General features: G+C 36.7%; 1 protein-coding gene across 3 annotated transcripts in view; it reads left to right on the top strand.

The window, feature by feature from the left end:
* Nucleotides 1–1243: 1243 nt before the first annotated feature.
* TNIP3 (TNFAIP3 interacting protein 3) overlaps nucleotides 1244–25701 on the top strand; it is a 98174-nt gene continuing 73716 nt past the window's right edge. For all 3 annotated transcript variants that reach the window (XM_055273952.2, XM_055273953.2, XM_063637942.1), the window contains exons 1-2: nucleotides 1244–1306; nucleotides 12155–12240. In XM_055273952.2, the coding sequence (XP_055129927.1) occupies nucleotides 1304–1306; nucleotides 12155–12240 (89 nt within the window). In that variant the 5' untranslated portion in view covers nucleotides 1244–1303. The remainder of the gene's footprint in view (nucleotides 1307–12154; nucleotides 12241–25701) is intronic.

Here is a 25701-nt window from a genome sequence, read left to right on the forward strand (position 1 = left end):
ACTCAGGTTAAGGATGGACTGTTGACTTCCTAAGCTCTGTTTTGATTTTCTTTTTCAGTTCACTGCATATGCAAGCTATATCATATAATAGACTATTTTTTAAAACTTTTGAAAATACAGAAACATAAAATACAGTACAGAAAAAGAAAATACAGTAAAGAAAAATGTAAGAAACAGTTACGGCTTTACCAACCAGGATTGATACTTACAGCATTTTGTAATGAAAAAGATAATGTTGAGGCCCCCTTTGTCTCACACTTCCCAAGGCATGTCTGTAGAAGTGGAAGTGTAGAAGGGGCTCATCATTGTCCATCTGCTTTTCTGGAGTCTCAACGCCTGTTGTGATGAGAGTTAAAGTAGAGCAAACAACCAAACTCTGGGACAATGTCTCCTCCAGCAGATCGCCAGTATGCTAGCTGCCATTTTCTTAATCTTACCGTGCCTATCTGAAAAATGAATACTTCAATATAAGCAAATGGTATAACTAATCAATAATAATCACTATTAGGCCCTTCATCAGCAAACATTTTATTCCCAAACTGGTACAAATGTCTTTAGCACTTTGGAGAGGTTTGCCACTACTAATGATTATGCAGACTGTTTTCTGGTATGATAAGAAAAATTCACATAATTCCTAATGATATAGTGCCAGTGAAGCCACATAGAGACTCTAAATATAATTTCCCCTCTAAGTAAGAAAACACTCAGCAAGTCCTATTTTTAAAAGGTAACCAGCTTATTTCTAAATTACTTTAAAGGGTGACTGTTTAAATGTTAACCTGGGTGCTAGCTCTCTCAGGGAAAGAAATAGGAAGATGAAACACAGGAACATTCCTAGAAATGAGTGTGTGACCTATGTGGTCCTTACAGTAAGTTATACTAATTCTAAATTTATGTTTATGTGTTGTGGCCCTATTAAGCTGATATAACTTTTCCATTAAGTGGGCAGGTAGATTTCCTGTAGTACCCCTGATTGCCTGAAGAGGTATATTGTTTTCTTGTGTTTCCATTACAACACAGAGACTAAGAGGGAATCCTCTGTGGTATTTTCACATAGGTTGTGAATCTTTTATCTGTAGGTTGTATTTGTATCTGAGAAATGAATATTAATAGCCTCTTGGCAGCAGAATGACTTTCTTAAAAAAGGGGTTTCCCTGTGTATGGGTGGATTAACCTTTCAAAATACATGTTTCTACTTAAACCACTTAGTTACTGTTTGATTCAAAGAGTCTTAAAGACAGGTCTCTGTATTAGACCTTGTAGTACGCTTACCTAGATCTGAGAGGGACTTTCAGGATAGAACATGGTGAGTAACATAATGTCTTGTGCCTTTACTTTCATTTCGCTTACTTACCAGAGTTGGTTGTAACTTAATTTCTTTCTTAAAATGCATAAAGTTCTCCTATTAAAAAGACATATATAACTGATCAGGAGCTCAGTAATATTAACAATTAAGATAAGGTTTTATGTGTTCCCGGTGAGAAATAAGATAGAACTTGTTGTAAATGTAATAATGTATGCTGTTTCCTTCAAATTTTTTTATTTTAGAGCTTTTATCAGCCCCTTTGTGCACATCAGATAAAATAAGCTTTGGAAATGACACATTTAACTATGTGGATGTTACCTTATTTGCTTTATTACTTCTAAAATTCCTATAAATAATAACTAAATGTAAGTACTTATACGAATAATTATGCTTTCCTTCTTGGGATATTACAGGGTTGAACAATCTTGATTAAGCAATGAGCAGAGCCAGCATACATTTAGTGTGTTCCTCTGCAGGGGACATTTTTCACCGTGTTCTTCATGGTGCTATAGAATCACATCGATGGGGAGCATAAAACATTCTAAAAGAATGTATTTCTGAATGGAAAGTTACCGGACTGTTTTATTTAAACAGTCAAATTTCCCAAACGAGATTACAAAATAAACTTCCCTAGGAATAATTTAAGTGTGAACAGTTAAACTATCCTGCAAGGAAGGTTAGTTTTAAAAGCCAGCAGTAGACAAAGGTAGACTAGATGCTTACAGGCGCAGTGCTGGTATCTCTTGAATCTGATAACATTTGCTTTCTGGCTTAACCACAAACTCCCTGCTGTGAAATGCTGAGAACTTTGTTCTTCTTAGGAATCTCGATCGATGCCCTGTGGCAGAGACTCCCAGAGTGTCCTTTCAAGTGGCACTGCATGCATAGACCTGTCCCCACAGTGGAAGGCCTGAATCGGGCCTTAACCTAATGAGCAAAAAGCAATTATTTGTGGAATGGATCAACGTTAACAAACTATTTTCAGATATGATCTCAACTTTTTTAGTCTATTTTTTATATCAGAATTTTAATGAATTTTTAAAATCTAGAAGAGAAAATTATGTCTTTTCATTTTCTCCTTTCCTTTTCACTCTGTCTTTCTTTGTGCCTCTGTGGCTATCTCTCTCTGTCTTTCCTACGTGTACCTCTGCCTCTGTCTCTTTTCCTGTCACTCTCTGTCTCTGTCCCCCTTTGTCTGTTTCTGTTTCTCTCTTTTTTGTCTTGATCTCTCATTGTGCCTCCGTTTTTCTGTCTCTATCTTTCTGTTTCCCCTTCTGCTTTGTCCTACTGTCTCTCCAAGTATATATTTAATTATCATTGGCTTCCAGTACAATTCTCTCAATGAAATTTGCAGTCATTATACAATTTCCCAATTTTAATGACATTAATGAGGCATGAATGAGGAAGAAATAATTATTTTTAAACATGGGAAACTGGCTGTTAAATACAATTCCTCCTGTTAAAGGAACCTAAAGCACATAGCTGGTAAAGAGATCTGTGGCACAGCGTAGAAGAGACAGGCAAAGTTCCCATTTATTTCATCAATCAAAGTCCCTGATTCCTCAAAAGTCTTGGGGGCCTCTTTGTCCAGGTCGGGGGCAAAGGTAGAGAAGGTGTGAGGAGGGGAAGGCAAAAGGTGCTTACTAAGTTTCTGGTCAACTAAATACTTCCTGCTGAGGATAAAACCTTAGACCTCACTTTAACTGTTAACTTTTAAAAATTGCTCTTTAACACTTTATTCTTTAGCTCTTTTTCTAAACATTGCTTTCTTGTTAAGGTCAGATAATGATGAATTATTAGAGGAACACCTATTAGTGATAGTTGTACTCCCATCTGTTTGGAGTTGTGACAGTTTGGATCTTTCAAATATTTATTTCATGAAGGATAAAGACCTTAGAACAAAAAGAAACCTCACTTTTCACATGTACGTCCACAAGTCTTAAACAAAAAACCAAGAATAAAAAATGCCTTTCTCACGAAATTGCACAGAGCATGAGTAAAAAATCAATTATATTTGAAAACACGGCCAAGATTAAGTATCTCCCTCGTTTTGAAACAAAGACATCATATGGGGGGAAGATATTCTAGTGGTTGCAAAGCACAATCCAAACAAATGAATCTCTTGATTAATCTAAGTATGTAAAAATCCTTGGATGACAGTCACAAGAGGCAGTTAGTGCATAGTTAATAGATGATTGTGGTAAGTAATAAAAATTAATCATTCTTTACCATTGCTAGTCTAACATGTATGGATTCTGCAAGAAGAAAGGATATAGGATGCAATGTAGTATTAAGCAGTATAGTTAATAAAATACATTTGAAGGCAAATGATCCCTTTCTCAGTTTTCAATTACATCTTAAATTTCAAATATGGTGAAATGTTTCCTTTGGATGTGAATAAATATAGATACATAGATTACAGCCAGATGACTCTCAGACACAGTGTATGCAAACACACTATATTCAGTATGCTGTTCAGTATGTTGTCATTTTTTTTTCAATATTAGAGAATATGTTGTCATTTTCCCCTAAACTCTTTACTTAGAAAGGTGTTCAAAAATCTTCTAGGAAGATAGTTCATGTTTTTTAAATTACGAAAGGCAAAACAATTATAGATATTAAAATAAGAGAAAAATCATTCAGCTTAACTTTAAGCTATAAAAATCAAACTTTATTTATAATGAAAAGAAATACCTAAAATCATTTAATAGAAAAAAATGAGTAGAAAGATTATCAACTTTAAAGAGTTTAATGTAGACAAATTAAAACCTGCCTAAATATGGGTGAAAACAAAAAGATGAATTTCTAATTAGAGAGTGTTCTGTCACTTGTTTAAAAGCAAGAAGAATATCAAAAAACATAACCATGAACATGAACATTAAGATATAATTAGTCTGAGACGATCTTGAGCTTTACAGGTAAAAGCCGAAGTGCGGATTCTGTATCGGAAGTCCAGTGCTCAGGGATCAAGTCTCATCTCAACTTTTCTTTTTCTTTTTTTCTTTTTTTTTTGAGACAGAGTCTTCCTCTGTTGCCCAGGCTGAAGTGCAGTAGCATGATCTCTGCTCACTACAACCTCTGCCTCCTGGGTTCAGGTGATTCTCCTGTCTCAGCCTCCCAAGCTGGGATTACAGGCGCCCACCACTACACTCGCTAATTTTTGTACTTTTAGTAGAGACGGGGTTTTGCCACATTGGCCAGGCTGATCTCAAACTCCTGACCTCAGGTGATCCTCCCGCCTTGGCCTCCCAAAGTGCTGGCATCTCAACTTTTCATTATCAGCGGAGAGTACTAATTAAAATCACAGAGCTGAGATCATTCATTATTATTCATTATTATAATTGAGCAGTCTTCCATTTATTTTCATTTGAGGAATTGAGACAGCATAGTTCTTTGTACTGATGTTTGTTAATCTGGGGATAATCACTGTGTAGCCTCCGGTGGTTAGATTTAGCACAACTGATTGATTTTAATAGTAATAATATATGTTTTTTTTGAAAGAACAGTCTCTGATATGGCTTCTATTGCTGAAAATTTGATGGAAATCAGAATTCATTATACTCTTTCCTCTTAGTTGCTAATGATCTGTTGACAGGAGTAGAAAAACTAGTATTACAATTATGCATATACCTACTGTGCTAATGGATAGGAAAGCTAAGAAAGGTGTTCAAGGACACAGCTCTGGCTTCTGCTCTTTATGCTCTGAATCTCATTAAGCTATGATGAAATGCAAGTGTGATAATGAGGCATTTTACCTTTTCTAGTTTCTGTGGAGCCTTGTAAGGTCTAAATAAATGTGGTGGAATTTAAATCTTGTTTGATATTCAAAACTCACTGGAAAGCAAGTAGCAAAAGTGATTTTCTTATAGGACCTGAATATTATTGTGTTATTATTTAAAACCATCTTTCAGCTACTTTACCATGGAAATAATGAGAACGAATCCAGCATTAAAGTTTGAATTGTTTTTGTACAAGACCAGGTTTAAGTTTGGTCATTGCTTGCTAAGCTGCATTCAAAATTAATGTATAGCTATAAAACAAAATTTATTACTTCAGAACAAAATCCTGGTGTGCAAAGATTTCTGATAAATTGGCTCAGGCTATCCTTTACTTCCCTTTCAAGCGGGTGAGCATCTGCCTGGAGGAACTGGTACAGTTAGCAGGAGGCTAAGGATGGGCCGAGGCTGGCACACCTGTAATGGAACTGAAAGCGATCCATTACTAGTTTCACCTGAAGCATATTCTCATAAAAACACACACACACGGCTGGGCACAGTGGCTCACGCCTGTAATCCTAGCACTTTGGGAGGCCGAGGTGGGCGGATCACGAGGTCAGGAGATCGAGACCATCCTGGCTAACACGATGAAACCCCGTCTCTACTAAAAATACAAAAAATTAGTCGGGCGTGGTGGTGGGTGCCTGTAGTCCCAGCTACTCGGGAGGCTGAGGCAGGAGAATAGCGTGAACCTGGGAGGCGGAGCTTGCAGTGAGCCAAGATTGCGCCACTGCACTCCAGCCTGGGTGACAGAGCAAGACTGTCTCAAAAAAAAAAAAAAAAAAAAAACCCACAAAAGAAACACCCTCAGCTCCACATTTTCATGATTTTCAGCAGAACAACCAACTATTAATAACTAATAACATATATAATAACATTTATGTCCCATAAAAATCACTTTATCTATAGGCTTTCCAGTGAGTTTTGAAGATTAAACAAAATTTAAATTCTCTCACATTTATTTGGAGCTTACTATCTGCCATGCAACACTAGAAAAGTCATCTTATAGTGCAACTGAGGTGGAAGTTGCTCGCAAATGCAGTATCTTGTTTAATCATTATGGACTTTTCTCTGAAGAGGGAAGTATTATCCTTACTTTGTAGGTGAGGACAGTGGTGCTTAGAGTATTTAAATAATATGCCCAAAGACATATAGGTTGTTAAACGTGAGAGACAGATTGGAATACACATCTTTTGACTCTAAACCCAATCATCCTTCCAATACACGTTTGAAAAAGCGAATTTGTAATTTGGGGTGCTTTGATGAAATTTATCAGTAGAAATCCGCAATGCAGGAATATTCCCAAATAGAGCTGAATAAAGACTCAGAACAAGGATATGCTCATTTTTATTTCGAATGAAGGAACATTCTATGAAAAACTAGATCCTCTTCGCAGGGTAAAAAATTCACTAATATTTCACTAAGCCTCTAAGATGCATCAAGAGCAATACAGCAACATTGCAAAAATCCTAGGATGACCAGTTTTCATAACACTTAAGTATTAGGAGCACTCTTAGCTACTATAATGTACAATCTGTTCTCATGTCAGAGCCGGTGATGGACATTCAGGGACAAGCAAATGTAGTGATAGCCCTGGTGACAGACAGAATCTTAGTCTCCCGACTCCTGGTTCAGGAACATTTTTAGTTTCAGTCCTCAAATGTCAGTTTCGCATACAGAAGAAATGCAGGTGTTCTGATGTGATTGAGCTGTAGAGAATCTGTGGTGGTAAAAAACTTTATTGCTATAAAACAAAAAGACTTCTTAGAAGGAAATAGATGATGAAAGTCCCCTGATTTGACACCTTTCTCAGAAATATGAAAAGGAAAAAAAAAATAGTTACAGCTCTTTTGGGTAGTTCTTTCTTTTGGTTTAGCCAAACGATGTGTAGCCAAAAATCTCTTTCTTGTTCTCAATTTCCCTTGAGCCATTACTGTAAATGAGAGTGGTGTGTAATTTTCCTCTCCTCCAGTTTCTTCCACACTGTAATCAAAGGTCCTTAAGTACCTGTTGGGTATAGGAATCTTATTTGCTAGAGGAAATAAATGAATTAAAATGTGTAACATATCCTTTTTATGAATATCATTATCATATTCTTAAAAACACTGAGCATTTGCCTCATTTTGCATAGAAATTATCTGAAATCTTTTATTGCTGTTTTAGCTTTGTGCTTGTAAATTCAGGTTAGTTTTCTAGTCACGTGATCTGCTTTACTGTTCCTGTTTCTAGGCTAAGTGAATTCCTGTTTCTTTTTTAATATTTATGGAGATAAAATGACTGATAGGGAGCTTTAAGGATAAAGCTTCTTGAACATACAAACTGGCTATTTTGTATATTAAGAGTGATTTAGACTGAATATTAAAGATATTATTAGAAAAACATAACCAAGATTTTATACTAAAAATGTTATAGTTCTTTACATTTCTTTCTTACCAATAATAGCAAGGATCTCAAAATGTTGTTCATTATCATCCACGTATTGGCAACAAATATCTCAAGCTTTGGAAATTACAAAAAGCCATGAGAATTGCTAACAGTAAACCAAAAATTTTTAAAAAGCATTGTGTTTTATTTGTTCACATTGATTTTTTTAAACAGAATTTTAATACCTTTGGGGAGGATATTTCTTCACTTACTCACCACAGCCCCTACCACCACTTGTCACCAATTTATGTCAGCTTCCTGACTCTGCAGGCATTTTCCCACTCTTGACTGAACCTATTGCTCTTTTTCATCCCCTACTCAGCCAAATCACAGCAGGAACGAATCCTGCTGTCCATTAGTTCAGTAAAACACACAGACTGGCACTTAAGGCACGCTGAATGCTCACAGCTAAGGACATTCACCTATTTCTGACTCTAAAAGTTAAGTGGTACATTTACCTAGGATCATCTTTGTTTATTCCCCCACACTATTTATGACAATTTTACTGTTTTGCCATTACATATTTAAATAAAATGCATATAAGCCGATGATACATGAGTACCAAAAGGTTAAAAAAAATTGTTTCAATACAAGCTGGTTTTAGCATCTTGGAAACATCTAGTAAAGGTTAAGTTACCAAATTTGAATTGGATGTTGGTGAGGGCAAATACAAAAAAAAAGTAGTTAATTATCATAAAAACCTAAAAGCATTCTATTGAGATTGCTTTGTGTCTTAAAATTTTTGCTCCCTTGTAAAGAAACCAAAACTAGAATTCACCGAGGATTTATTGTGGGCCAGAAGAGACATGTGGACAACCATTAATAGATCTCTCCTTAGAAAACAGAGCTTAGCAATGATGTTCACCTATATATTTTCAGTGACATTAAATTAATATGGTATTAATGTACTATTCTTCATGAGTCCCAGCTTTGATCAATATTTTGATGAACTGACTGCCTACCTGTAGGTCTCTCATGTGATCAATAAGAAAGATTTTCACGTATTCTTAAATGGTATAACGTCACTTCTAAAAAATTAATATAAGTGCTTTTATATCTGTAAGCATGTGAATGTACATATATGTATGGTTTTCAGCCTATTACTTTATAGAATCTTTATTATTTATTATATATGGATACAAGGATAGTAATTTTCATGATGGTTTAGTACCTGATGAAGACATTTTATCCTAAATGTATTGAACCTGGTTAACATTTAACGTTAATTTAGTAAAGATAGTGAAATGAAACAGTTTCCGGGAAGGTATTATGAGCTGTAAATTGTATGACCCAGAAAGAAACACATTTTATATAAATAAATATGCCTTGTCAGCTTCTAGTCCTTTCTACCTTAAGTGAAGTTTTCATGCCTTTGATTGTATATAAATTACATTTGGACACCTCTCAATGTATAACATAGACTTGACCAACATAAATGTAAACAATAGTATAAGAATTCATTGGTAATGTTTTATATAACATTTTCAAGGTCTGTAAAACCTATCTGAGCAAACTTTGACTGTAACTGGTAATACTAACACCCTGCCCTTGAATCTGACTTTAGAAATCCAAGTATCTTAAAAGCTGTCACCAGAAATGTCAAAAAGCTCATAAAACTTGGTTTACTTCCAAAAGTAAGTTTATCCTTCAGAGTTGGGTTATTTTGGAACTAGGGATTGTGTAAACTTCTGCTTAAACAATCAAATAGCTTATGATCTTCACTGATGGGCTGAAATGAATACAAGAATAGAGGACATCTTTTGGCTAAGTTAAACAGAAAGCAACAGCTGCTTCTTTAGCAGTATAGGAATTCCTAAAAAAAGGGGGAAAGGAGGAAGAGGGAGGAAAAAGGAGAAGTAATCAAATGATGGAAACAAAGACATGTGTTTGCTTTTAGCTTCAGAGGATGATCAGCCAGTTGGGTACTCTTACTTCTCTGGGTTTTTTGTTTGTTTGTTTTTTTGTTTTTTTGAGATGGAGTTTCATTCTTGTTGCCCAGGCTGGAGAGCAATGGTGTGACCTCGGCTCACTGCAACCTCTGCCTCCCTGGTTCAAGTGATTCTCCTGCCTCAGCCTCCTGAGTAGCTGGGATTACAGGTGCATACCACCACACCCAGCTAATTTTTGTCTTTTTAGTAGAGACAGGTTTTCTCCATTTTGGTCAGGCTGGTCTCGAACTCCTGACCTCAGGTGATCCACCTCCCTAGGCCTCCCAAAGTTCTGGGATTACAGGTGTGAGCCACCATGCCTGGCCACTTCTATGGTTTTTAATTGTAAATCTTTTTGTTCCCAGAAATTGTATGTGGCTGTATCTAGGGAAAGTAGTGCACACCTGTAGTCCCAGCTACTCAAGAGGCTGAGGGAGGAGAATTGCTTGAGCCCAGGAGTCCCAGCTACTCATGAACCTGAGGGAGGAGAATTGCTTGAGCCCAGGAGTTCAGAACTATAGTGAACTATATAATGGTGCCTGTGAACAGCCACTGAACTCTAGCTTGGGCAATATAGTGAGACATCGTCTCAAAAGAAAGACAGAGAGAGGGAGAAGGATAAGAAGAGGGACAGGGAGAAGGAAGAAGGAAGGGAGGGAGGAAGAAAGGAAGGAAGGAAAGAAGGAAGAAAGGAAGGAAGGAGGGAAAAAAACTATTGGAAATTATAATTATGCCTGGGATATTGACTTTTCTGATTCTCACTGGTTAATATTTTTACTTCCTGGATAGAATAATAACAAATGAAAAATTCTAGCCTAGGAAAAGGCAATTTAGGAAGGAAATACAATGTTCAGTAAACTAATTAATGTCTTTGAGACAATTTCCATCTTGTCTGTTTCCAGTGCCTCCAAGATATTATTTGTAAATCTTAAACTGTACAATATTAAGTCTGGAGATTTCCCTTTGCACAGGCCATTTTTGGGGTGTTTACTACCAGAGTTCAAATAATACAACGCCATTACCTAAGAAATATAGTTTTATGGGTTTGTATCTGTAATGTAAAAATTTTGTGGGTTAGTTTTAAAATATATTAGTATTAAAATATATCAGTACCTAATTTTATTTTATTTCAAACTTAACATTTCACTTGTATAATTTTCAATTATGGAACAACAATAGAAGATCATGACTAGGAGTCAGATGATTTGGTGTCTAATCCTAGATCAGTCATTAATTAGCCAAGTCATTTGTTTTCTCTGGACTTGTGTTTCCTCTACTGTAAAATGATGGCATTATAATTCTTAGCGTGTTCTCCACGGTGTCAGATTCTATGATTCCCTGATACTCCAGGACTCCATGTGTAATTTCGCATATGCTTGGAAATTAGCATTTTAAAGGTAATTTTTGAAATAGTGAAAGAATATAAGACATTTTAAAAACCTTACTACAAATTTGTTTATTAATTAAATATTTGAGACTTCATGTTTCAGAAATGGGCACTTATTGTAGTCACTCTATCAGATGGTTACCACTTGGTTTCCTCTTCAACATATTTGCAGAATTGTGTAATATCTCCAGCGTGCCATATAAACAAGATGGGCAGTTTTGCAATTTTGCATATTTAAAAGATAGCTGTACTAGTTGGTGGTCCAATTCCTTCAACAGTCCAGAAAGGCATTTGCTTTCATCTAGTAACTGGCTACCATGGTGGTAACAGACGATTTTTAAACAGCTGTCACAAGCTGAAAACAACACAAAACAAAATAAAAAGCCACCCTCCCACACTATGTACAGCCAGCTTGCCAATAGCTGAAATGAATCTTTCCTGGAGCATTTTAATAAACTTTTTTTTTTGGTTGTTGTTACAATTAAACAGAAACACATGAAACTCAGACAAACTGGCTTCATGTTTCCCATGGGCCTAACTCCTAGATTTTCTGATGGGGTCACAACAATTGGTGGTTTCCAGATGAATTTAAAATGTGTTAATTGCCTGCAGGAATTGGCTTTTAAAGCATACACAAATCTTCAGATTCTTCAATCTCAAGATTCTACTGTAAGTCCCATGACGTACTATGTAGTCTGTATAATGTTTGTCCACAGTTTGGTGCTTAAGTTGCACTAAACTTAAGTGAAACTTAATGATAAATTTAAAAAATGAGAAACAAATTCTGTTGCAAGTGCAGTTTTTTTTTCTTTTTTTCATTGTCCCATTACCACTTCCCTTGTTACCCTGAAAATCATAGAAATAATCAATAACTCCTATTGGAGAAAAAGCTGGCATGAGTGGTCTTCCTAGAAGAAAGCTGCTGGCGTCCTGGGGTCAGTAGGCACTCCTGGAGAACTCATTCTTAGACTGGGGTTAATTAAACTACAAACATGTCAGTCTGACAACTTTAACCGTTCATGCTGTATGTATTAGAATGTCTAGCTTTCTTTTACTTGCTCCTGGACAATTTCTCCCTGTCATGAGATTCTTCCTTAACTCACTGAGCCTGTGTTTACACCCAGTGTTTTACCTTTCATTGAAACTCGGCAGAAGGCAGGCTTGTGGTCTGTCTTCTCACGTCTGGCAGGGCTGAAAACAAGACATGAGAATAAAAACATGGCTTTTGATGAAAAATGCATTTAACGGGTGGTTTTCTCCTTTGGTGACTGACATAGTTAACTTCCCTTGAGGTACATCTGAGCCTCATGTCCTTCATATTTTTTTCTTTTAGATTCCATGTGGATGGCTCATGAACAAAAATGAGAAACACGATGATAAACTGGTAATGTTCACCAATCAATCTGAAGATTCTGAAAGGTAATAACAGTTTATTTGGAGATTATATGCTTCTAATACTAATATTCTAATGAGAGCACTTCTGCTCTGTGGCAATGATAGTGTATTAAGAGTAGAAGAGAAGCTGTCTGAATGGAGCTATACAGAATAGAAAAGGAAAAGAGGATGGGTAACAGTACAGCCTATCTATCTGAACATATTTTCTTTTATTGCTATCCAGAGGGCAAAAGTCACGGTAGGTTATGAAGATTATTTGATTTTTAGAGTATTTGTAAATTTCCATTGACAAGCCTTGGTGGATGGTTTCTCTGTAATTGCACAAATTTTTCTCCTAGGAAACAACTGTATTCCACCAGTAAGGTGAAGGAGTAGCTGTATATTTTCTCCTGATTTGCTTAATCCTTAGCTCACCTGAAGGAGGGTGAGAAGTTTACTAAGTTCCTTATGAAAAAAATTCCTTACTCAGGCACTTTCCACATTCTATCAATCTTTCAATGTTTTTTTGAAGTCTCATTCTATTCGTTGGTTCATAGTTATTTCTTTCTTTTTTAATGTGGCACCTTTTACGTGCAAGATATTGTGCTTGCTCCTTGCAGAAGAGGAATCAGATTCAGACCCTATCCTCAAGCTGCTTGAAGTTTAGAAGTGAAAAGCCATGCAGATGCCTAAGCATCATATATGGTAGGATGTTCTGCCTCATGAAAGAGGCACAGATAAACTGTTCCTCAAAATCTGAGGAAAGTGAGATTTCCAGAGACTGGGATAGAAATACACAAAGAAACCTAATTTCTGGCAAAGAGAAACTGGGGAGAAAGATGGAAAAACAGAAGGAAAGGCTATTCCAAGCTGAAGGCAGAATGTGTACAAAGATGTGGTGGTAGGAAAGTCGTGTATTTGTGTCTGGATCAACTAACTGTTCTGGCTTCTGCAGGTGGTGTGTAGTAAAAAGAAGGAAACTCAGTTGATATTCTCTCTCGAGTGAGAGTAAATAGCTGAGAATTTCTTCTACAGGCCAAGATTTCTGTTTATAAAGACAAAACTCCTATTTTGTGATACCTTTCAAAGGAAAGATAATTTCAAGAAATAATCAAGTTCTTAAGTCGGTGTTTCTTAAACTAGGGTTCTGAGATCCTGTGCATCTGGAGTCATATTCTCAGATTCTCTATGAGAACCTTTTCATTAAAAGAGGCCCATCTGTACTTTCAGTGTGAAAATCATGACTGGACAACTGGTACCATTAAAAATTTTGAGCCAAGGATTTCCAGTAGGCCTACTCTAACAATAGTGTTTAAAATTAATTGGAAAGGGAAAAGATCTGAAGTTCAAATAAATATAGAAATATTGATTTCTCCCATTCACCTCAATCAATTACATTCAGTATCTTTAACAAGAATTTTAGCCTTCAATTGTATATAATTTAGCATTTTCCTGTGCACTATATTATTCTAGAACTGTGCTGGGTCTACAATAAGCATCAATCTATTTTATATACATTTTAATAAAATATTAGTAAAATTGAAATTTACATCACAGGAGTCATTTGAGGATGAAGTTATTATACTGACAACCTCTAAGATACTATAGGCATTACAGAAGCAAAAAATATATGATGTGATGTTGAACAACTTCTAGGAAAGATGATACCCATCCTCCTTTGGTAGCAGAAGCATATGCTTGGCAAAATTTCACCGTGTAGACAAGAAAGAAAGGAAGGAAGGGAAAAAGAAAGGAAGGGAGAAACCTATTATTTCTAAGAGATAGGGGCTATCCTCACCCGGCCGCCTCTCCACATTCACAAGCCATTTCCTTCCACATGGAGGATTCTGAGGACTTTGTGTGAGCTCCTGAGTCCCATTCTCTTGCCTCCTTTCCACAGCCAGCAATGCATTTGACTGTTTAGTTCTATTTACCAATGATGAAAATTATGCAGAATTTAGTAGTTAACATTTTTTCTACAGTGGCTAAAAATTTGTATTTCTGAAAGAAATAGATAGGGTTAGGTTCTTTGATAGTAATCTAAAATGTTCAGAAGATGGTTTTCAAGTTGCCTTCTAGGGCGTATATGCCCGGAAGTGCAGAAAGAAGGATGAGGGATGAGGCAGTGAGGCAGGGGCCGCAGTCCATGTCTTTGTCTGAGGGAAGTGAGAAAGAAGAATAAAGAAGAGAGGTGAGAGCGAACAGGGCGGGAAGAGAATAGCGAGAGCCTGAGTCATCTTTCCCTCTATCACTCCTGAACTGACTCCTTTCTCATTGAAGTGCTTTAGGTCCTACGTATTGATGTTATGGTTGCCACACCAGGTTTCCTTTCAAAGGAAAATAAAGGAGCGGAAGAAATAATTTTGATTGTCAGTGTGGGGGATTATCAAAGTAAACATGGTGTTTTATAGTTTTTATATTTCCCTTTAACACAGTTTTGAAGCATATTGTTATTATAAAAGTGGTCCCACTCAACATGTATGATCCTGGGGTCATCCTTTTTTTGAAGTACTCTTGTAATACCAGTTCCTCATTGTAATTTTTCTAAAGCAGATGCTTTCCTGTCATAATATTGTAAGAAGAATGTCTTTTTTTTTTTTTTTGAGACGGAGTCTCGCTCTGTCGCCCAGGCTGGAGTGCAGTGGCACGATCGACTCACTGCAAGCTCCGCCTCCCAGGTTCATGCCATTCTCCTGCCTCAGCCTCTCCGAGTAGCTGGGACTACAGGCGCCCGTCACCACGCCCGGCTAATTTTTTGTATTTTTAGTAGAGACGGGTTTCACCGTGTTAGCCAGGATGGTCTCGATCTCCTGACCTCGTGATCCACTCGCCTCGGCCTCCCAAAGTGCTGGGATTACAGGCGTGAGCCACCGCGCCCTGTCAAAGAATGTCTTTTTTAAAACAAATGGATTATGCATTCAGAAAATTGTAATTATAACCTCGCAAGAAAAACGACTACGATTCATTTTAGCCTGAAGTAGAGCTCATCTCAGAAGAATGAGATGACTTTATGTTCTCATGAAGTGACCCTTTTACCTGGCATTAAACTCATTCACAACAGCAGTCATTCAACCTAATATTAAACAGGATCGAATGCCATGAGTTTTTCATGACTTCTGGTAACGATATAGTGGATTTCAGATGCACTTAAGGAACTCTGCGTCTTTCTTCATATTCAAATCATTCAAATGTCTTTATGCAAAGCATTGGTGGACATTAAGAAAATTAAACAATACTTTTGTCTTTTTTTCTCCATGTGAGTAGCATACTCTCTTCCAGATGCAACATTGAGCAGCCAAACAGCTGCTGGCTATTAAAAGTCCCTTAAAGCTCTATAATTTTTTTTCTCATAAAAGGAAGAGAAGTGTAGGAATGTTTATGGGGTGACAGGCAGATGTTTTAGTTGTACTGTTTATGTGGTAAGCGAAAACTAAAATGATCTCTTTTATGATATCGTCGGCATTTTTACAATTCTTTAGGCCTATTTATTTTTAACCCCCTTCTTACCTGACTCTAAATTAAACTATTCTGGAAAGGCAGAAGAAAGAACCATTTATACAATTGCTGTAAGTTAAGGATATCTCACACCTTTTCATAAAGACAGACATCCCTGAAAATATATCTTCCGTCCATTCATATTGTTTTGGTAGGTAGAAGAGAACCTTATAGTTTGAAGGGCTAAATAAGAGTATTTTTCTTTTCACTAAACAAGCAGCAGCACTGATGAATAAGTATTTTTAATGACAAGCAAAACATCATAGACCAATCATAATTTTTTAGTAAATTTTACTAATTTATTTATTTGCAATTCAAATTTGTTAGTTTTTCAGAAATTACGTGTCTTCAAACTAATAAACATCAAAGTCACATTGGGTTTCTGGACAATAGACTAAGTTTCTTCTCTTTCCACACTAAGAAAGCAGTCTCTCAACCTTATTTATTTATATGTAATATAGTAGATGAAATTAAGTTTTATTGGATGGATAAATTCACAGAGATTTGTGACAAGGAGCTTTGGGACAACTTGTGCTTTGAACCAGGCTCTGTAAAGCACATTTCAGAAAAGAAAGCCTCTTCCATGCAAACAACGCCCATGGGATAAACACAGATTTCCATATTCTGAGGACTACCTTATCCAGAAGGTCCAAGAAGATATTTAGAGTACACCTTTTGTTCTGTCTGCCTTTAATACTTTATGCTTGCATAAACTCTTTGATTCAAGGTAGAAATCACTTGTAAGGCTATTACTGTATGCTAGAAAGTGTTTGGGAGATGTTGTTGAAAAGAATACCAAATTAGAATTTTCCGAAGAATCAACTTAGCATTTTTCTGGGACGTACTGGTACTAGCATAAAATTTGTGTGTCTAGAGACTGGAAATCACTCAGCTTTTACCTCCGTGGAAATGTCTTTGATAAAAGCTGTGGTGGCACAGAGCTTGCTTGGAGGTCTGTACGAGGCCCCAGGCAGGCCACAACCTGCAGCCAGCTGAATGAATTTTAAGTCTGTACTTTCTGTGTGTGGCAACTCTAAGGAGTTGCTCTCTTTTTGCAGAAGGCTTCAGAGTTTATGCTGAAAACATCTCCTCCGAGTTGATAATTCAATATACAGACCCTCCATGGCAGTACATTCCATTTCTGTGGCTTAAATTTGAAGCAGTTTCAAAGCCAGTTAATATAATAGAAGGTATTGCATTAGCAAAATTCTAGTTTTCAGGGCAATTTGGAAATACCAAATTCACAACTCTGTCTGCTACTCTGACAGGAATTTGTGTAAATGCACTAAGTGAAGAAATAATGGGGGAAATGAAGAGACTAGAGTTTGGAAAATTCAATTTGGCTTTGGTTTGAATCTTTTTGTTTTTATTCCTTCACATAAATTGAAAATTTAAATGTAATACCCTCAGCGAGTTGGGTTTTCATCTCTCGTAGGCTTCGACTTGGGATACTACTTATGTCCCTGCTCAAATACGAGTTTAGAGAGTGGGCAGGTTATATTGAGGATTTGTTTCAAATACCTTTTTATTCCTCTTTTTAGTATTTTATATCATTTGCTAGTATTTATATTGACGTAAGACTCTAGCTGTCACTTCATATTCTAAATATTCTTCTTGGTTAGTTAAATCGGATCATAATTATTTAAATCACACATCACCCCTCTTTCCAAGCCAACTGAACTAGAGAATCATTTTTCAGTTTCACATCTAGGAAATATTTCTATGCCAGGGGCATTTCTGCTTTCCAAGCCCAGTTGTTTTCATTGTTCTAACCATGTAAGTTCCTTTATTTTCTTTATATTACCAGATCAGGGTTTTCAATTATGGCAGAAAATACCAGCATACTAAAATGCAAAATAATATTTATTTTAAGATCCAAACCATTTGATGATTTCTCTTTTTTGTTTTCATTTTTTGCTGTGCTACATCATACTTTGTTTTAGAACACAACAGTGGGACTGAATTGTGTCCCCCTAAATTCATATGTTGAACTCCTAAACCCCAATGTGACTGCATTTGGAGATAGCGCCCCTAGGAGGTAATTAAGGTTAAGTGAAGTCATAAGGGTGGGGCTCTGGTACAATAGGATTAGTGCCCGTATAAAAAGAGACACCAGAGAGCTTGCTGTCTCTTTCCACACGTGCACAAAGAAGAGATCATTTGAGCACACTGCAAGCCTTGAAAAGAGGCCTTAGAATGAAACCTACCTGCTGGCACCTTGCTCACAAACTTCCCAGCCTTCAGAACTGTGAGAAATAAATACCCACTGTTTACACCCAATCTATGCTGTTTCCTTATGGCAGCTCAAGAAGACTAAGACACCTATTTATGCTACAGGTACTTAATAAGGATTTTATTTGCTTTTCTTGTTGATCTATAGTGATTTCAGAGGCTGTGTGAAGGAGTTTGGCTTAAGCAGCTATTAATATCTAATAGGCATCTAGAAGTCCAGGCAATATATTAGAAGATATTTCCTTAGGGGACCACCAATACTTCTGTTATTCAAGATCTCATTACTAAACCTGATTCAACTTCAGGCTATTAAAAAATATTCCAGAGAACAAGGACTTATTTTATCTCTATGTAATAGTAATTTTTCCTTTCTTTATTATAAATTATGATTCATTAAAGGATGGTGAAATACCTTTTCATCCATGGGCTCAGGGTACCTCATACCTACCCTTTTGAACAAAGCTGATAGCAAAAGTTCTTATTTATTTAGAAGTGAAGAGCATCCACTATCTCAATGACACCATTTAAAATCAGTATTGTGGTTAAGAGTGTGGTTTCTTGAGTCAGACTCCCTGAGTTCATATCACACTTCTTAGGTAAGTCATTTACTCTAAATCTTTAAAAATACTTCAAATTTTAATAATTTTCTCTTTTCTTAGAAGCACTCGTGTAAAATTCAGCAAAACTCTATACATTACCAAAAAAATGTGCCACCAACTAGTTTTTTACAGTAAGAAATATACTATAAGAAGTACCTAGAATAGTTCTTGGCCTGTAGTAAACTTCAATAAATATTTGTTGAGTGAGTGAATAAAAGCTGCATAACTAAAATGATCAATAAAACATCAATAAGATAATATAATTGATATTTATCTCTTCCTATTTGGAATAAAAAAATAGAAGATCTTGAATCTTCTGTATTTGTTTAATGGAGCTTCAGAGGTACAAGTATGTGTGATATTTGCCATAACTTTATTGGTCTGAATTTACAAGGCTAATCTGGAGCCTAATTATTTCCTCTGGGCTCACTATTCCTTCTAGGAATAATGCTGCTTGCTTGAGTTCATTTAAGCATCCATTATACCCAGTGTGAAATTTTTTTCATGACCGCAAATGCGTAGTTTTTTTCCCACAACTCTCCATGCCAACTACGTGTCCAATAATTCAATTCGGTTTTGACACTACCAGAAGTTAGTACAGACCCCACATGTTAAGGCCTCAGTCCCACAAGACTGCCTGCACTTCAGAGGCCAGTTACAAGTCCAGTCACCACCCATACTTCTGACCAACATGCTACAAATTCAGAGGTTACCACAACCCCGTCCTCAGGTTTGGTAATTCATGAGAAGGACTCACAGAACTCAGGAAACACATGTTGCCAGTTTATTATTAAGTTACAACTCAGGAACAGCCAGATGAAAAGAATCCAAAAGGTGAGGCATGGGGATGCTGTCACACAGCATCCTTGCCCTTAACAAACCTGCCATCTTCCCAGCACATCAATGCGTTACCAACCAGGAAGCTTTCCAAATCTCCTTGCTCAAGAGTATTTATATCCATACTGAACCCAGTAGACACAAAATTTTTTAAAAGAGTATTTACATCCCAATGTCCAGCTCTCTCCCCTTCCTGGAGATTGGGGAATGGGGCTGAAAGTTCTTACCTTCTAATCACAAATTTGATCTTTCTGGTGGCCCCGCCCTGAAGCTCTCCATGGACTCCACCCTGACAGACTTCATTAGCACAAACTTAGGTGTAGTCCAGAGGACTGTATAGTTAACATAACAAGAGACAGTCCTTCCTATCACTTAAGAAATTCCAAGGGTGTCAGAAGCTCTGTGCCAGGAACCAGAGACAAATAATATGTTTTTTATTATATCACATCCACTTGTAACAGCCCAATGGATTCTCCTTGCCTGTTGCCTAGACAAAACCAATTTATAAAGACAGAGGAATTGTAATAAAGAAAGGATTTATTTCAGGCACAGCCAGCTGAATGAGAGACCAGTTTTATTCTTACTCAAATCAGTCTCCCTGAAAACTCAGGGATCAGGGCTAAGGATAATTTGATGAGTAGGGGATTGGGACGTGGGTAGTGCTGATTGGTTAGGTTGGAGATGAACTCATAGGGATTTGAAGCTGCCCTCTTGTGCTGAGTCAGTTCCTGGGTGGGGGCCACAAGACCAGATGAACAGTTTATTGATCTGGGTGGCTCCAGCCGACACATTGAGTTCAGGGTCTGTAAAATATCTCCTCTTGGGTTTTGCAATAGTGATGTTATCCCTAGGAGCAACTGGGGAGGTTTCGAATCTTGATGTCTCTGGCTGCATGACTCCTAAACCATAATTTCTAATTCTGTGGATAATTTATTAGTCCTATAGAGGCAGTCTGGTCCCCAGGTAGAAGGGGGTTTATTTTGGGAAAGGGTTGTATATTAGTTCATTTTCCTGCTGCTGACAAAGACATACCTGAGATGGGGAAGAAAAAGAAGTTTAATTGGACTTACAGTTCCGCATGGCTGGAGAGGCCTCAGAATCATGGCAGGAGGCGAAAGGCATTTATTACATGGCGGCAGCAAGAGAAAATGAGGAACATGCAAAAGCGGAGACCCCTGATAAAACCATCAGATTTCATGAGACGTATTTATTACCTCAAGAACAGTATGGGGGAAACCACCCCCATCATTCAAATTATCTCCCACTGGGTCGCTCCCGTAACACGTGGGAATTACGGGAGTACAATTCAAGATAAGATTTGGGTGGGGACACAGCCAAACCATATCAGGTTGTTATCATCTTTGTTTCAAAGTTAAACTATAAACTAAATTCTTCCCAAAGTTAGTTTGGCCTACATCCAGGAGTGAACAAGGTCAGCTTGGAGGTTGGAAGCAAGATGGAGTCAGTTAGGTCAGAACTCTTTCACTGTCATAGTTTGCTCAGTTACAGTTTTTGTAAAGGCAGTTTCAAATTTTTGGTCTCCTTGTCTAAATTGCTCTCCTCTGTGTGGCCGCCATGCCCCAAATCTGCAGGCTTATTGTTTTTATTAACGAATACCTTAAGTCAGTGTTAAAGTAGTTAAATAAAGCATTTAAACATCACTGAAATTATGAAATAATACAGAGAGTAAGATTTAAAGATATAGCATCTACATATAATTAATTGCATAATCCATTAACATTTAACTATTATAAATCATTCATTGACATATCCTGGTTTCTACAAAACTTTAATAGATTTAAACTTAATGGAATTTTCTTGATTTTCCTGGGACTTGTTAGTTGCTCTTTTTAATTTACAAGTTTCTGCTTTACAACTGTCAATGCTTAATGTCTATTTTATGCTTTGAGTTAAAATATGTCATTGATCATTGTTTATTACTGCTCTTGAGGCTTTTTTTCTGTACTTCTGAACAATTCTCTGAATATTCAGGCTTCCTTCCTCTTTCTTCTTCAATTTCCAGTCATTAACAACAGCAACAAATAAACAGCAAACAAAACAAAACAAGGAACCCCAGATCACACATACTATATTTTCACTAATGTGATCTTCCATGACTGTTTTTTTCCAATGAAAACATTTTCCTCTACCTGATCACATTTTTTTGCCTTAGCTGTTTGCCCTTTGGAGTCTACATCTGAACTTATTTCTATTTTAAATGGAAAAGTTGACCTTTGAATTCATGTACAACTCCCATGAATTCAAAATTAGATAGCTCTGTACCCTCAGGAGCTTAGTGCAAGAAATAAAACATGGCTGGGCTCAGTGGCTCACACCTGTAATCCTAGCACTTTGGGAGGCTGAGGCAGGTGGATCCCGTGAGTCCAGGAGTTTGAGACCAGTCTGTGCAACATGGTGAAACCCCATCTCTATTAAAAGACAAAAAAAGAAAAAATTAGCTGAGCATGGTGACATGCACCTGTAGTCCCAGCTGCTGTGGTCTCAGTTACTCAGGAGGCTGAGGTGGGAAGATCTCTTGAGTCTGGAAGGCTGAGGCTGCAGTGAGCTGTGATTGCACCACTACACTCCAGCCTGTGTGACAGAGGGAGACCTCAAAAAAGAAAAGAAAATATAACACACACACACACACACACACACGAAATGTATACAAATGTAACATCTCAACACCTTTAAATACATTTATATTTTAAAAGTCAGAACAATAAATTTATGATAAAATTCCTGTGAGAATAATGAATAATTTATAGATTATTTTTAAGGAACAAGTTGATTATCATCAAATTTAACTTACCTGAGGATCAGGGAATAACAGCTCCTTCCTAATTGTGTTAAGGTGAGGATTAAATGAGATAACACATGCAAAGTGTTTAGCAAAAGGTTCATTTTGATTAAGACTTGTGTATTCATCTACCTAATCAACATGTCTACTTGAGAAGTCTAAAAGACATCCCAGGTAAGACTCTCCTAAGACTAGTCTCAGTTCGCTCTTCTTTTGATCTTCCCTGTCTGATATTGTTTGGCTATGTCTCCACCCAAATCTCATCTTGAATTGTAGTTCCCATAATTCCCAGGTGTTGTGTGAGGGACCCAGTGGGAGGTAATTGAATCATGGGAGTAGTTACCCCCATGCTGTTCTTATGATTTTGAGTGAGTTCTCATGAGACCTGATGATTTTACAAGGGGCCTTTCCCCTTTGCTCGGCACTTCTCCTTCTTGCCACCCTGTGAAGAAGGTGCCTTTCTTCCCCTTCGCCTTCCGCCATGATTGTAAGTTTCCTGAGGCCTTTCCAGCCATGCAGAACGGTAAGTCAATTAAACCTCTTTCCTTTATAAATTACCCAGTCTCAGGTATTTCTTCATAGCGGCATGAGAACAGACTAATACACTGTCTCAATAAAGGGCAACTTTATTATTTCCAGTTTCTTAATCTGAAAGAACTTGGAGGCATCCTTGAACTTTTTCTTTCTTTCCCTTTTCCCTCCTACTGGCTAAATTCAAATTACGCCCAGAATCCCACCTTTTCTCTCCACATCCCTCACTACCATTCTGTCCAAACCACTAGCATCCCTAGCCTGCATAATTTCAAGAGCTTCTTAAACTGTCTCAGTACCTTTACCCATGCTTCCCTACAGGCTGTTCTAAACCTACCAACGAGAGTGTTCTTTCCAAACTATGTCACATCATATCCCTCCTTTGCTGAAAACCCCCATCCACTCAGAGTAAAATGCAAAGTTTTTACAATGCCCACGAACCTCCTTGAGCTGGCTCCCTTTTACCTTTCTAGTGTAATCTGCTACAACTCCCCTTCTCACTCCCCCAACTCCAGCTGTATTTTCCTTCTTGCTGTATGTCGGAAAAACCACACAAGCTCTAGCCTTACAGATTTTGCATTGGCTACCTTTACAGGGAATGTTGTTTCCCCAGTAAGCCACATGGCCCATACTACACCTCTTTCATGCCTTGCTTAATTGTCACCTTTCAATAATTCCCACCTTTGATCACTCCATTTAAAATTGCAATTCCCATCTCCCCAGCTAACACCTCATAACCCTGATTCCACTTACATTGCTCTATATGTCTTCTATGACACCTATTACCTGTTAAAATGCTAACTAGACAAAGAACTACTACAAATGGGAAAGGGAAAAGACACCCATAACGAAAAATCAGTCAAGAACCAGAACGAACAATTATAGAAGAGAAAAGCAAATGAATAATGAACATACTGAAATATGATCAATATCACTGGTAATTAGGAAAATACAAATTAAAACAACGGAATTCTTTTGGTTGGCAAAAATACCAATAACACCTAGGACTGACTTCAGTTGTAGGAAAATAAGAATTCTTACACATAGCTGATAGAAATGAAAATTATTGTAACCAATTTAGAAAATAACCAAGAAGGACTATTAAAAGTTTTAATGTCCATACCCTTGGACTCAACAATCTAACATTGGTAAATTTATTCTATATAAATAAAATACTAGTACGTAAGACTATATCTAGACAGGTATTTCTATTGTGCATTAATTGTAGTGACATCAAGAGGAAAAAGTAATTAGAAACAACTTGCTATTCCAGCATAGAGAAACGATTTAAGTTGTGAACCCTGAAAATCTGAGACAGGTCTCAGTTAATTTAGAAAGTTTATTTTGCCAAGGTTAAGGATGCACCCCTTAGGAGGTCCTGATGACATGTGCCCAAGGTGGTCAGAGCACCGTTTGATTGTATACATTTTAGGAAGATATGAGACATCAATCAATATATGTAAGACAAACATTGGTTTGGTCTGAAAAAGGCAGGACAACTTGAAGCGGGGAGGGAGCTTCCAGGTCATAAGTAGATAAGAGGCAAATGGTTGCATTCTTTTGACTTTCTGATTAACCTCTCCAAATGAGGCAATCAGATATGCATTTATCTCCATGAACAAAGGGGTGACTTTGAATAGATTGGGAGGCAGGTTTGCCCTAAGCAGTTTCCAGCTTGACTTTGCCCTTTAGCTTAGTGATTTTGGGCCCTAAGGTTTATTTTCCTTTCACAAAGTAAATTTGGTCCATTCATAATTTTCAAATATTATTTGGCTATTTAAAATAATTAGAGCAATATGTATGAACTGATGGAATATTCAGAGATGTTTGCATAAATGCAAAATAACCAAATAATTAGCAGAGTTATATATAATACAATATTTGTTTTAATATTAAATATTTAATTTATAAAATATATATATTTTAAAAAGAAAAATATTTTGTGTATTATATATATACATATATTGTATATATACTCTACTTATATTTGTATAAACACAGAGACAAATATGGAAGAATGATGTTAATACTAATTATCAGAGTAGAGTGGAACTGAAGGAAGCATAAGAATATTGTTAACTTTTTGTGTTCTCTAGTGTTTGCTTGTTAGAATGGGTGTATTTCTATAATGTAAAATATCCATTAAAAATAAAACAGGCTACTATTTGAAAATACATGGTCCAATAACCTGATAAATAAGTGTATGTATTATATCAGATGACCTAGATTGTTTTGAATGTTTAATTTTAATTTTAATTTTAATTTTAATAGGTTTTTGGGGAACAGGTGGTGTTTGATTATATCAGTAATTCTTCAATGGTGAGTTTTGAGATTTTGGTGCACTATCACCGGGGCAGTATACACTGTACCCAATGTGTAGTCTTTTATCCCTCACCCCTGTCCCATTCTTTCCCCTGAGTCCCCAAAGTCCATTGTATCATTCTCATGCATTTGAGTTCTCATAGCTTAGCTCCCACTTGTGAGTGAGAACATATGATGTTTGTTTTTCCATTCTTGAGTTACTTCACTTAGAATAATGGTCTCTAATTCTATCCAGGCTGCTGTGAATGCCATCATTTTGTTTCTTTTTATAGCTGAATAGTATTTCATGGTATCTATCTATCTATCTATCTATATCACATTTTCTTTATCCACTCATTGATTGATAGGCATTTGGGCTGGTTTCATATTTTTGCAATTGTGAATTGTGCTGCTACAAACACGCTTCTACAAGTATCTTTTTCATATAATGACTTCCTTTCCTCTGGGTAGATATCCAGTAGTAGGATTGCTGGATCAAATGGTAGATCTACTTTTAATTCTTTAAGGAATATTCACACTGTTTTCCATAGTGGTTGTAGTAGTTTACATTCCCAACAGCAGTGTAAAAGTGTTCCCTTTTCACCACATCCACGCCAACATCTATTATTTCTTGATTTTTTTGATTATGGCCATTCTTGCAGGAGTAAGGTGGTTTTACATTTTGGTTTTGACTTGCATTTTCCTTATAAT

Source organism: Symphalangus syndactylus, chromosome 4, assembly GCF_028878055.3.
Source record: "Symphalangus syndactylus isolate Jambi chromosome 4, NHGRI_mSymSyn1-v2.1_pri, whole genome shotgun sequence".
NCBI classification, from domain to species: Eukaryota; Metazoa; Chordata; class Mammalia; order Primates; family Hylobatidae; genus Symphalangus; species Symphalangus syndactylus.